The 15,003-nt window shown below is 47.3% G+C and overlaps 1 protein-coding gene across 2 annotated transcripts in view; it reads right to left on the reverse strand.

Moving 5' to 3' along the window:
- hivep1 (HIVEP zinc finger 1) overlaps nt 1-13,865 on the reverse strand; it is a 60,484-nt gene extending 46,619 nt beyond the window's left edge. The window contains exons 1-2 of one of the 2 annotated variants that reach the window (XM_062528914.1): nt 13,762-13,865; nt 10,881-11,100 (exon numbers count right to left, since the gene is read on the reverse strand). In XM_062528914.1, the coding sequence (XP_062384898.1) occupies nt 10,881-10,920 (40 nt within the window). In that variant the 5' untranslated portion in view covers nt 10,921-11,100; nt 13,762-13,865. Of the gene's footprint in view, nt 1-10,880; nt 11,101-13,314; nt 13,444-13,761 lie in introns of those variants that run through there. The other variant, XM_062528915.1, reaches the window with a different exon arrangement.
- Nucleotides 13,866-15,003: the final 1,138 nt, after the last annotated feature.

Here is a 15,003-nt window from a genome sequence, read left to right on the forward strand (position 1 = left end):
ACACACACACACACACACACACACACACACACACACACACACACACACACACACACACACACACACACACACACACACACACACACACACACACACACAGTAAACACACACACACACACACACACAGACACACTTCAGCTGAACCTCACATATGCATACAAAACACACAAACCTACATCTAGCAGCTTATTTCCGTTTCACCCACACATGCACCAACAGACTCGCACACATACATACACCAAAAAAAAAACACATTTAAGTGTCCTCATATACATGAGGACACTTCTGCTGCACTTCAATACAGAAATGTAAGTGCACACATGCACATACAAAAACAGAAAGGTCGTTTTCACACATACAAAATCTCTGTTTCAACTTCTGGTGTATAACATTGTATTTCTTTGTATGAGTAAACGCACACCTTGTGAGATGCTCACGGCGGTAAATGAAAGGTTAAATTTAAACAAAAGTGTCGTGGCACACTCGGAACTTCAAGATACAATTTTTTTTTTGACCAACGTTTCGGCTTATGCCTTCATCAGGGTCATTTTCAATGATGAAGGCGTAAGCTGAAACGTTGGTAAATAAAAAATTAGTATCTTGAAGTTCCGAGTGTGCCACGACACTTTTGTTTAAATTTAACATTGTATTTCAACATACAGTAGCCTTGATTGAGACCCTGTAGTGTAGTCACTCACCGCCCCACCATTGACTTCTGTTCTACTTCCTATATTTTGTTGCCATGAAGATGACCTGAAACTGGAGGGTGAATTCCTGTTTGGCGCAGAGCTGAGGTCAAGCATCGGTTACAGAATCTTTGTCTTGTGAAAAACTTCACACAATCTCACAATCTCAGACAGGGACATTCACTTGAAAGCGTGCTTCTGCAAGTCAAACAATATACATAATCTTTTCACGAATATCAGTGTAAATAATTTAGTGGTGTACGACTGAGCAACTGGCAGCCTGTTCAAACAAAAAGACAAATAAGACATTGTGTGCGTGCGTGCGTGTGTTTGTGTGTGTGTGTGTGTCTACAGGTGTTAGATTAACAAGTCAAAGTGTAAGACTGGGCTAAAGAGGGGAAATAACAACTTGTCCATATCTTATAAATATATACATTTCTAGAAGCTATGGACCACTCTGTCTTAACCTAGACCTAGAGTCTAGTCTACATCTGTGTGCATACGGAAACAAATGTGTAACTCCCCTCTGGAGAATCTGAGTCACAACAACCTCATATAATGTGCAGCAGTAGCCATATTCACCCCCCCACACACACACACACACACACTCTCTTTCTCTCTCTCTCTCTCTCTCTCTCTGCCTGAAGACAGCTGTTAAATACATGAGTTCCTGTAAGGGCCTTTAAACTGTAAAAGGGAAAAAAAAAAGAATCTTTGAATGGAAAGATGAAAACATTCCAGCCCAGGAGGAGAGGAAGAGGAGAGGAAGAGGAGAGGAAGAGGAGGGGAGATCTGTATCTGCAAGGCTGACGTGAAAAACCGGCGTGGCTGGCCTGGTGTGTGTGTGTGTGTGTGTGTGTGTAGGCCTGGGGGAGCATGTCATTGAGGGAGACAGCTTGGCTTTTCTTCTGTGGCATGAATGAGTCCATTCCCCCGCCAGAGAGAAGGGGAAAAGCTAGGCAAAGCTGAGGTTCGCTTTAGTGTCACAAAATCTATCGGCACTCCCAGCCATGTGTTCACCAACGACACCACCGACCACACACACCACAACCCACCATACACACACACACACAATCAACTACGCCCCCCACCTCCCAAATTAAACAGACATATACAGACAGAGGTTTGTGGGCATAAGCATGCACACACACACACACACACACACACACACACACACTCCTTTCCATGCCACTCAAATTGAATTGACGGTATTGTTGCTCACTCCCTGATTTTTCCAAGCCTTCCTTTACTCCCCCTCCCTCCTCTCCCCTCCCCTCCTCTCTTCCTCTCCTCCTCTCTCCCTCTCTCCTCCCCTCCTCTCTTCCTCTCCTCCCCTCCTCTCCTCTCCAGCCCCATCTCTTGAGTGACTCCAGATAGGTGTCCCCTGCTGTGCCTGCGCTCATGTCCACTGCTGCATGAAATCATACAACTTGCACGCCCCTTTCTCACTCTTCTCCTCCCTGTCTGCTTCTCTAGCCCTTCTTTTGCTGTTTCTAGCAGCCCCCCCTCCACACCACCACCTCTATTGATCTATGCAACTCTCTGTCTCTCTCTCTGTCTGTCTGTCTCTCTCTCTCTGTCTGTCTTTCTTTGTTCCTGCACAGTTGTTCTTTTCCATCCTTCATCAAATCATCATCATTCCTTTGTCTTTTTGTGCATGCCATCTCGCCCAACATTTTTTCCACTTCCCTATGCCCTCACTGCATTGGTCTTTTTCTCTGAACCCCTGCAAACCAGAATTCCCCTCCTTCACTACAATCAACTCACATTTCTCTCTCTCTCTCTTTCTCCCCTATCCCTTTCTTTCTCCCTTTTCCTCTCACTCTTTCACTTACTCGGCCATGCTCTGCTCGCACTCTGTGTTTCTCTTCGCTGTGTTTCTCTCTCTTCACTCTCTCTCTTCATCCCTCTCTCTCTCTCTCTCATAAGAGTCCAGCAGTGGGACACAAGGAACAGCACCTGCAGACAAAGACTCATGCTGCTCCGTCTCCCTGGCAACAACTACACTCGGCTCCGCTTGTGCAAACCATTAAGCCCTGCCAGCTCTGCCCTCACAAGCAAACACACATACACACGCACACACACACTCACACACACGCACACACACACACACACTAACACCCATATAAGGGCTTCCGCGCTTTCTTAGCATATGCCACAAATTTGCATCCATCTAATAGCTTAAAAAAATGCGGTTTTACTTTTTTTGGCGCTGTTGTTGTCTTATAGCTACAACCAATTAGCTTGCTTCCGTTTCCTCTCATCCTTTCAAAACCACACCCCCTGGGGCAGTGAGAGAGAGAGAGAGAGAGAGAGAGAGAGAGAGAGAGAGAGAGACACGGACACACATTACGACGGAGAGACGCACTCCGTTATTCTAAAAATAACGCACGCTCGGAGCTCCAAGACGCTTGCGGTGCCGCATATGGGTCTGGAGGCGGCGCGCTGTGATGTGCCCGGGCCACAACAGCCTGATGGAATCTCCGCAACCGGCGTCGTGCAAGACCAAAATCCCTCTTCCTCTTAGTAGATCATTAAGGGCTCTTGATTTGTCGTTATTTTGTCACACACCATTTATCCACAGTTGATAAGAGACAATTCAGACTGCATCATCAAAAAGTACTGCAGTGCCATAACCACTGTAACTAAGGGAGACGCTATTGTAAACAGTCACCCAATCTCTAACTTAAGCTGTAACCAAGACGTTGGTTTGAGAATGAATGAAAAAAAATGATATTTAACCTTTGCTGCAAGACAAACGTGTTTTTGGGTAGTGCAACTGCGCAGGAAGGGCCACTCGTTGCTTTATCTTCCTCTGAGGAGCAGCCACTGCTGACATGGTTGACAGGTCTCCCGTGTTAGAGCCAGATTTGAGAGTTTGGAATTGATGGGTAATGAGGTTGGTGACTTGTGGCACGATACCCTTTTTGAGCGGTATGTGTGTGTGTGTGTGTGTGTGTGTGTGTGTTAAAGGAAGCACACAACAAGCTGTTAGCACTGACACCACCAGGGTCCAACCGCTAGGAAACACATACAGTACAAACACCCACCCACAAACAAACACACACACACAGCCCACACACACACACAGCCCGCGCACACACACAGCCCGCGCACACACACACACAGCACAGAGTCAGATGGTCCGAGCGGCTGGTGACAGCGAGGTGGGGAGACAGGCAGTATGTCGGCTTCACTGAGCCCAGTGACATGGCCTGGAAATCTGGAGAGGGAGCAGGGTGTGGATCTCTCCTCTCATAACCTCACTCCTCTCCTCTCCTCTCCTCTCCTCTCCTCTCCTCTCCTCTCCTCTCCTCTCCTCTCCTCTCGTTTCATTCCTTTCCTCTCCTCCTTCCTTTCCCCCTCTTTTCTTCTTTCCAATTCTCTACTTTTTCTTCATTCCTTTACTCTTCTCTTTCCTTTTCCCCTCTCCTCATTTCTCCTCTCCTCTCTATTACTTTTCTCTCCTCTTTCATTTTCTCCTCTTCTCTTCTTTCCTCTCCTCCTCTCTCCAGTCCATTTCCCCTCTTCTCTCCTCTCCTCCGCTCCTCTCCTTCGCTCCTCTCCTCCGCTCCTCTCGTCCGCTCCTCTCTGCAGGCTGACTCATCTATATGAGCACCACCTTCAGGGTTGAGACGGTTAACGAGGCAACCGGGTGAGGGGAAGAGCTTTCCAATGAGCACCAGGTGGAACACACACACACACACACGCGCACACACACACGCACACACACGCACATGCGCACGCGCACACCAAATATATAAGCATTTACCCAAAGAAAAAATAGAAGTTCATTTCCCATACATCTGTTACTTCCTCTGTTATGTGGGCCAGACAGACAAAAAATGTCACACACACGCACACACACACATGTACGTACACACGCACACACACACACACACACACACACACACGGTATATAGGTCCCTTGCTGCTTAAAGCAGGTGGGAGGTGTTGCCACTGGATTAGTCATCATCATCTGATAAGCAGGCAGCGCTTGACAGACATTCAAAATGAAAGTCTGCACTGCTGAGATCTGGGCGAACGAGCCGGGGGGTGGGTGGAGGAGAGAAGAGAGAAACAGTAGAGAGAAGAAAAGAGACGGAAGGAGAGAGAGAGAGAGAGAGAGAGAAAGAGAGAGGACAGAGGAAAGAAAGGAGAGAGAAAGGAGATGGAAGCAAAGAGGAAATGAAAAACAGGAAGAAAGAAGAACAGAAAGAGAGATAAAACAGAAAGAAAAACAGAAAGAAAAGTGCAAGTGCATCATCTGTTTCCTAAACGAGACGCCAGGGCTGTAGGCCGAGGTCGGAGGTCAGGAAGTCCCCGGCCCACAATCCTCAGCACCAACACTCAACTAGCGCTAGCGCGGCTAGCACATTAGCATTAGGATTTCCTGAATGGAGATCTGTAGGGGAATACTTCTCTGCACCACAAATCCATTCGCCCCCCCTGGGCAACTGGCAGCCTCTCTCTCTCTCTTTCTATCTCTCTCTCTCTCTCTCTCTCTCTCTCTCTCTCTAGTAAAAACAAGAAGGGGTTGCTAGGAAAGCGCAGAGCACCATGTGTTTAAAAACTGGTAAAAAAAAAAAAGAAGCTGGTAAAAGCCGTGAGCCTGTGAGGAGGAGAAAGGAAGAGAGCTGCTCAATTTAAAGCATATTTACAGCCAACGCCGCAAGCGGCTGTATGCAAGCGGCCAGACTAAACTGCTCTCCCAGAGGGTGGAAATGAACACATGCATGCAGAGACAGAGAGAGACAGAGAAAGAAAAACAGAAAAAGATCAACCATTTGGGCTCTGCATTCTCTTTTTTTTAATGCACATTCATCATAAACACCTTCTTTCTCTTCCATCCCTTCATTCCTTCCTTCTCTGCTTCTCTCTCCTCTGTTTCTCTCTCTTTCCTTTGCTCTCTTTCTGTCACCCTCCTTCTCTTTCCCTTCCTCCTCCTTCTCTCTTTCTCTCTCCCTCCCTCCTTCCTTCAGAGTGAAAGTGTTTCTCGGAGGTTAGCAGCGAGCGCAAAAAAAAAAAAAAAAAAAAGGAGGGCGGCCCTCGACCTGTTTCGGCCCGTCTGTTGTAGTTACAGTTGCTAAAACGCAGGGTTATTCCTGCCCGCTGGGAGAGAGAGGTTCCCTTTGTGTGAATCTCCGGGCTTTTCACACACACTTTAATTTGACGCTGCACCACGGAAAGACTGGTTGAGCCGCATAAGCATGACACAACATGTAAAAATCCACTCGCAGGGACGCAGCTGGTTAACCCTTGCCGTGCCGTGCGCTGGAACTGCAGTAGTGCACAGTGCTTTACAGGAAAGGCAACACAGTAAAGTAGGTTAACTATGTCTATGTGCATATTTTGTTTTCTTGTCGTCTTTAGAAGGTAGAAAACCAAGGTGTATAAAAAGAATATATAATTGAGAATGCATCGGAAATTATGTGCAGAACAATTCTACACAACAATTAAACAAAATCAATTTTCTGCATTTATTATTTTTTAACGTGATATTATCAGAAAAGTGTGTGATTTTCACCACGACTCAGGCATCTGGTCGGGATCCGTCCAGTCATGCCTTAGGTTCAATCGGCATTCTGCACTCACACGGAGCAGAGAGGGGACGAGGCGGTGTGTGTGTGTGTGTGTAGGGTGTGTGTGTAGGGTGTTTGTGTGTGTGTGTGTGTGTGTGTGTGTGTGTGTGTGTGTGTGTGTAGGGTGTGTGTGTAGGGTGTTTGTGTGTTTGTGTGTGTGTGTGTGTGTGTGTGTGTGTGTGTGTGTGTGTGTGTGTGTGTGTGTGTGTGTGTGTGTGTGTGTGTAGGGTGTTTGTGTGTGTGTGTGTGTGTGTGTGAGTAAGGTGTTTGTGTCTCTCCCTGACCCTAACACGACCCCCGAGCGTCTGTGATCCGCTGGGTCATGGGCAGGGGGGCGGGTGTGAGCGAGCGAGGGGGGGGGAAGTGGGAGAGTGGGGGGGGGGGGGAGACAGCAGAGCGGCAGAGGAGAGCAGAAGAGAGACGAGAGGCCGTCTCCATGTCACTGGGGCAAAGGGAAGAGGATTTGTGGGCCTTCAGGGAGCGAATGAGAAGAGAGACAAGTTCAGCAAGGTCCTCGCACAGCTCCGTGTACCCACCCGTATGGCATAATAATCCAGATATACCCCCCCTGCCCTCTCCCCCCCCCCCATCTCCCATGTTTACCCGGTCTGGGCATGTATGCTTTAAGCTCAGGAGGGGTGCTGACGGAAAGCCAACTCCTCTTTAAGGGCCACGGACGACCTGCAGTGAAACGCAGTCGAATGCCAGTGCCGTGACTCAGTGCGGTTTGGCGTAGAGGCCACCTGAGGCCGGGCTTTTAAAACGAGGCCCCACAAAGACTAGAGCTAAACCGAACCAAACAAAGACGTAGCTAGGTACTGTAATCCTTCCCGCGTTGCGTTCAGAGAAGATTCCTTATTTCATGGCCCTGGTAAATACGGCTCAGAGGTTCTCATAGGTGGTTCCCAAGCAGTCAGAGATAAGAGTCGAGTCAGAGATGATGAAATGCTGATTTAAAAGGAAAACCTGACACACACACACACACACACACACACACAACCTGACACACACACAACCTGACACACACACACACAACCTGACACACACACACACACACACACACACACACACACACACAACCTGACACACACACACACACACACACACACACACACACACACACACACACACACACACACAGTGTTTTATCTATCTGGCCTATCGGTTAGTCAGCGGGTTACTGTGTCTCTTACATCAGACGAGATTGCTCAATTCACTCTCTGCCCTCCACTGAGCGAGGCGGGCGAGATGCGGACTATTGGCCGATCATTAACCAGTCACGGTTGTCTCACCGTCTGAACAAAAGCCAGGCTCTCTGGTCAAACATTCACCGCTTAACCATCTCACACGGAACCCGGCCGGGCCATGTGAGACTGAGTCACTGAGGTTCTCCTTCCTCAGGTTCCACAGGGAGTTCTAAAAAGGCAGGCCGCGGACAAAAAGGAGCTTTTTTCCCCCCCTAGCTGCTGAGTTCCTCGTCTGACCCTCTGCGGGTGACCTGCAAAGGGAGCGAAGAATGCGAGAAGGGGGTCAGGAAAAAAAAAAAAAAAAAAGAAACGTTAAAAAGTAAGGCAGTGTGGAAAAATCGCAGCGGGAGATCCTTAATTTAAAGAGAGGTATGCAACGCAGCCCCCGTAAAAACAACACATGCCAGGGTACAATAAAACCAGGAGGGGGGGGGGGGGGGGGAAGGGAGACAGAGAGAAAAAGGAGAGAAAGAAAAAGAGAGAGCAAGGGAGAACGAGAGAACGCCAGTCTGTGTTGCTCACTGACCTGGATCCTTGGTGCCAAAAAAGGCCGTCTTTCACTAGCATACTGAGTCACTTTCTTGCTATTGCCCCAACAAAACATTTCATTGGCGTAGCGGCTATTTATGCAAACACTCATTAATTTATGCACAAGAGTGAAAAGACTCAAAAGCATATTTTCTCATCTGATTTATGTCATTGAACTGCATGAGATGACCTGTTAACTGAGCCACCACTGTAAAATCCCCACGCTAGCTGTTTTTAAGATAATGTTAGCAACAGCACGGTCACAGTCAGAGTGATGACATGCACCGGTTGTGTTACATAACCTCATGTATGATCAAAACTACTAAAAAAAAAAAAAAAACGAATAGGAGAAGGTTCAATATATTCAGACATTTTGTTGTAAAATGACTTTGCGTAGTTACTTTGTGATTGTGATTACTTCGTGATTCAGTCAGTTGGGAAAGTGGAAAAGTTAATGTTTCAACAAAGAGGCACAGGTATTGCATTGAAATGTGACAACAACAAAAAAAACAGACTGAAAAAAACACTTAAACCACACAGAAAATCCCCTTGAGTAATTACAAGGCTCTACAAGGCTTTTTTCCCCCTACGGCTGTAAACCTAATGTTGTGGAAAAAATGACCCCAAGCGCGAAAGAGAGAGGCTGGAGGAAAGGGAAGCGATGGTGTGTGTGTGTGTGTGCGTGTGCGTGCGTGTGTGTGTGTGTGTGTGTGTGTGTGTGTGTGTGTGTGTGTGTGTGTGTGTGTGTGTGTGTGTGTGTGTGTTTCAACAACCAACCAATCTCCAAAACTCCACACACATGAAGCACTGGAGTTTTACACCTGGCGTGTCGGTCACACCGCACATCAGAACGGAACTTTCCAAAGGCCGATTCCTCAACACACACACAAACACACACACACACACACACTCTGCCCTACTGTGCTTTGTTTGGCTTCTTAAATGGTGGGAAAATACCTGCTGTAAAAGAAAAATAAATAAATAACTACAGCTCTAAGTTGGCACTGGAGGGTGTGTGAGGTGGAGATGAATTGAATGGATCACAGGCCCCTGTGAGACGGTGGGGTGGTGGTGACGCAGGCCCAGTCACAGGGATGGGAGGCAGGGAGCCGAACAGGCAGACAGACGGGCAGGCCAGAGGCCCAGAAGAGCTTTCTCCAAGTCGGTCTGCTTGGAGACCAGCTGTTTGAGAAAAGTAAACACAAGACTCGGAGGAGGGATGGGGGGTGAGGATGGGGGGGGGGATCCACACTTCCTGCCCGTTTGCCCGCAAACTGCGTCACAGGAGCATTCCTAAGTCACGAGATGTGAGCGAGAGCTCTCACACACATACATTACCCCCCCCCCCACACACACACACACACACACAGTTTTACCTCACAGACTTTAACCTGAATACACCCTGAAGAAAAGAGGACTCTTGTTTCAATAAAACAAAAGTGGTTTGATGAGTGTTCTTTGTACCCATGACAAGGGCTATGATAGACAGGCAGGGAGGGCCTGGAACACCACATTATGACATACAGGGAGGTTCCCTGCTCTGGAACACTGGTATCCATGGCATCAGTACACAAGAAGGCAACAAAGCTCAGAGACACAGAACTGGAACTCGGATTGAGAGAGAGAGAAAGAGAGAGCGAGCGAGAGAGAGAAAGAGAAAAACAACACTTAAGCCAACGTAGCCGCTATGCTACACTACCCATCCAAAGAACAAAGGTCCATCTCGTCACACCGTGCCCCGTGCATTTAAATGCTATAGGTAAAATGTGAATGAGCGCCTGCTCGACGGATGTTACATAACAGAAGTACATTGTCAAGGTCAATAACGTATTGTGTCCAGAAGAGGGCTGGTCTGAAAGAAATTCAAGGAATTCTGTTGGCATGTCATTGATGGGAAGGGAATGCGTATAGACTGGATGGCCCGGAAATTTCCATGATCAACATATCACAAAAGTGAACCAAAAATAGAAAAGGAATTCCAACAGTGAAGAACAATAACTATGACAGCTATCACCATTCATACAACAACACAGTATAATAGTAATAACACAAATATTCCGTAGGTCTTGCTTTACATTGAGACTTCACCAAACTTGTGGAAGAGTACAATCCTGATACCTACACCCCATGTCTACCCCACTGGGAAAGATTAATCCACTATATCATGGCTCAATTATTGATGATGTTATGACAAATAAGCTCCAGGCCAAACATAATGAGTACGCAAAGGGAGTTACATAACGAGGGCGCAGACACTGAACTCCTGGTTGAGTTTCTGAAAGTTACTTCCTTCTGAAAACAATTTCATTCCTAACTCAAAACACAAGAAGACTGCAGCCATAACTACCATGTACTGTATGTACACGATCATATACACGTATCATCCGTGAAAATCCATTCATTTGATACAACAGCTTAGAGCAAAAAGGTGACATATCAGTTGTGACCACATTATTTCTTAAATGTCCTTACAATCATGAGGTTGTCAAAACTGATTCGGTGGTTAAGTTCCTTTTCATTTAGAAAGCTCAAAACGTCCTTCTAAGCCTTAATGATGTTCTCCTAATCCAATTCAACCAAGCAAATAACAAGAGAGCAAACATGTCTGAGCATCGTAATAAGTCACCCTGCTCTGGGTCCCTTTTCTGACTCTATAGGGGTACAGGTTCAACTGTCCTTCAAGTCCGTCACACCCCTCCTTCACTCTGCCTCTCCAACCTGTCCGGCGTCATTCCCGTCTCCCCAGAGCAGTGTGACTGCACTTGCTGACCCTTCAGAACATCAAAGTCTGGGCAGAGCAAGCTGCTGGGCTTGGGCTTGGCCACGCGTTTGCTTACCTTTCAGGTTTTTGGGATGGTTTTGCTTGGTGCGCGGCATTTTTTCTCGACTCCCCCCCTGGGTTCCTCTTCAGCCACTCATGGTCCGGAGAGTCACAGAACGTAGTGCGCGGGGGGGAGGGGAAGGAGGGGGGGGGGAGGAGGGCGAAAGGCGTCACAGAGCGGGAGCGGAACAGCAGCAGAACCTCTTCTCCACGCGAGAGGGCCAAACGTAGCTCATCTGGGGCAAAAGACAAAAAGATGATGTGAAGAAGAAGAAGACCAATGGCCTAACAAGATCCCATGCACACTAAACGCATTTGACTTTTGTCAGAACCAATTATCACACATGGCCAGTGCTACGAGACACAGCACAGCCATCCTTCCTAAACGCCTCGCTACTTGAAGCCCGTTCGGTCTAATTCCTGCAGGTTGGCAAGTCAATTAGTCTCTTCTGGCCCAATCATGTCGCACAGCTGTGTATCAGTGTGTGTGCCTGACAAGGCAGACAGTAACAAATGTCCACGCGGCTCGCACACACACACACACACACACACACGCACACGCACGCACACATGCACACATGCACACATGCACACACACACACACACACACACACACACACACACACACACACACACACACACACACACACACACACACACACACACACACACACACACACACACACACACACACACACACACACACACAATATAAGACTGCATGATCAGGTTATCTCCTCAGGCTATCGTTTTAGGTGGGCCATTTGGTTTGACGTCTCTGGGCAGGGTGGGCACCTCTCTAACCCCATCACGCTCTGACCAAAAGAGGGGAGGTGGTGACGGTGGGTCCACTCTGCACAATGCCCTCCTGTGTGTGCCAAACTGTCCGCGCTTCGGTGGGCACAGCACTGGCCGTCGGCTCCTGGGCTGGCAGAGTGATTTCTATCGCCCTGCATCTCCTTGTAAAAATTTACGACATGTCAATTCACACCGGCTATGCAAACACCGAAAGGGGAGCCAGGTCGTGCTATCTGCCGTCAGAGACCTTTGTTGTATTGTTTCTCTCGTGCCCTTTTCATGCGTGCCATGGGGTGACGACGACTAATTATAGTCCCCTATGCAAATTTTCGGGGCTCAAAAAACAAACAGCAGGTCGAGAAGGGGAAAGCTGGCGTTAAATGTTACCCTAACCTCAACCTTTTCGCAAACCACAGGCATGGAAAATGTATACGTCTAGCTCGCTCTGCTCGCAGCCAGTGAAAGAGCAGGCTACTAGACACAGCTGCCTGTTGTGTTCAGTTCAGCCACCTACACCCTGCACTACATGAGGTTCAGAGAAACTGGCCTTGGGTTTCAGTGCACCCACAATGTCTGACAGGACCTGATTTTGGCTGCTCACAGGACTGCCTGATTGTACCTTCATGCATATTGTGTTACTGTAAATTGTATTGTGTGATGATGTATTTAACGTCAGGACGTCTGTTGCTGCAGCAACGTGTTCATCCTGTGCGCAAGGCTCCTCTCGTTTTTCTCGAGCTCCCCCAGCAATGTTTCATTGGGCAATATTACATAACACTTACTACAACTCAAAGATTCTTCACCATGCAGCGATACATGTGCAAGGCGGGCTACGGCAATGACATCATCTCACTGTGGACTCGGCATCAACGTACGTACAGCGCATGCACCAGGTCATACAGACAGTGGGGACGACGAAAGTCACCGAATGAAACACGCTGAGATACACACTATCGGTCACATCTTTTTTCCATGTGTCTACATATGTGACGCACTACATGCAATTCTGTTGAAAGCGCAGAGACGGCTTATGAGACGCAATGAGATGCGTCTCACAGTAACGAATGATTCACTGATCACAGGACGCTTCACCTTACATTAACATCCACATTAAGGCTGTCATAGCCTACCTGTCGTTGCTGTACCGGTCCACTTTGACAGCTAGTCTAACGGCGGGAACAATGGGTCATTGGTCGTTTTCCATGCCCACCCCTTCTCTATGTGCCTTTCTGGGTGTCCTTTTTAAATAAATGTCGCCTGTCTCAGAAGAAGTTTCAATCGTGTAGGGCTAACCTGGTAGCCTAGTTGTCAATGCCGCCGCCAGATTCCACGTGTTGGCCAGTTAGCCTTCAAACTATCCGATTGTTTGAGGTTAATAGGGGTAAATGCAGGTTGATGCGAAAACAAGGTGTGGAAATTGCGTATTCCTCTGCTCAGTACAGAGACATGAGTGCGCGCTAACAGAGGGAGGAGCCGGGGAAAACCCCTTGGAATCTGCAACAGGACTCGGAAGGGCACTTCCCTAATTTGACAAATTATGCCCAACTACATGGTACCTAACAATTTCCACCTCTCACTATAATTATCCGACTTGTCTGGAACGCCACGTGTGTACATTTTCCCATTAATTACGACCCGAACGCTTCACCTACCTGTCGAGCGTCGCCTCTGAGGGAAAGCTCTGTTGCGGACTTCATAAACATTACAGACACACGCTTCACCACACCACACCACTCTACATTAGAATGCAGCAGACGTCTACTCCAAAACATTGCGAGAGGCAACCGCAAAAACACGGAGTGGCTCAACCCCCTGCATAAACATTCTTCATAACAACCGCGATTTCCCGCATGCAATCCCCTTCATGACAAGGGATTCTAAAACAGATTAATGGAGTGTACCATGTCCCTCGTTGGGCTATACATTGATATAACTAGCCCTTGCTTGCTACATCATGGTCCCAACAACAACCGTTGCAGCCACACGAACCCCCGACAACCAGCACCGCAGAGCACGTTAGCCCACCAGCCTACATCTATAAAAGGCAACTAATGACTTCATGGTCGGAAATCTAAATACACGGAATAATGAATACTTACAAATGCAGTCTTAGCTGTTGTCAGGGTTTTCCTGTATCTCACACCTTAACGGTAAGGGGGAAAGGTCTGTTTTTTTCTCTACCCTCTCTCACTTTCTATTGCAGGAAACGGACAGGCCCTCTGACGTCAGCGGGGGTCCCGTCTCCGCCTCTCAACCAGAGGAAACCAACCTAGGGAGGCTCGTGAGGTGCGAAAGGACATATGAGAAATGTGTATTTATTACCAAATGACTAGAGTATCAACATAAACACATATTTGAAGATTTCTAGATGGCACTCTTCATGAATTTTATCTCCTTATAAACGCTATATGAGCTACAATTTAAATGTAAATTTAAATGTCGTTGCTCGCGTCTCCCCTTCGGCTTCCCCCCTTCGCACATAGTTTGGGACTGACGGTTTTCCCGGAGGTTCCTTGTTGTCAGGTCACGTTGTGCCCCTCCGCTACTCGCTGGGCTTTCCCATGCAGCCTATCTCTCAAGGCAATGGCGAATCCAATCAAATTGAGACTTTCACTTCGAGTTCGTATCCGTTGAAAATCTTTGTGGAAGATTAGGGGAGAATGCACGGTTATGTAATGTTGCTGCTGGAGGACGCATTCGCAGGCTGTTGTGCTGTTCAAGTATCTCATCTCAGCTACACGCATCAGGTGACACGCTACATTTACGGCGAATGTCACTTATTTTTTGTCTTTTTACACATAGGCTACCGTATCTATATTTTAATAATAGCCACATTTGCTAATTTCTGACATAACAAAACGGTTGGAAATCAAAGACGCTCAGCAGAAGCACATCTTTACCCGTGCTTACGGTGCAAACAACAGTGAATTTAGCAAAAAACAACCTGTATGTAAAGGCCTAATCCAGGTTAGGCTATAATAGGTCCAGGCTACGCAAACTTATTGTGCTAATGCAATTCAGCATGGAATGGAATGCAATTTAAGTAGGTTATATCAGAAGATGAAAAAAGAAATGGACCAAAATATAACCAAAATCCCCTAGAATAAGAAAATGAAGAAAACGAATTTGGTTAGATTTTATGTTCATGAATGTTTATGCGAGTCTAGCCACCACTTCATGGCATTTCACATTCACATTTGTGTGGGCTGCAGCTTGTGCAGATGCGTCAACACAAGCTAGAGCTTTTGTTTTGCAATGACATATCACCCAATGTAAAAGGTCACTATTTTTACAATGACACTATAAATAGCCACAATCCTAAGCCAAAGTGACATTCTGCG

Source organism: Sardina pilchardus, chromosome 24 (genome assembly GCF_963854185.1).
Source record: "Sardina pilchardus chromosome 24, fSarPil1.1, whole genome shotgun sequence".
NCBI classification, from domain to species: Eukaryota; Metazoa; Chordata; class Actinopteri; order Clupeiformes; family Clupeidae; genus Sardina; species Sardina pilchardus.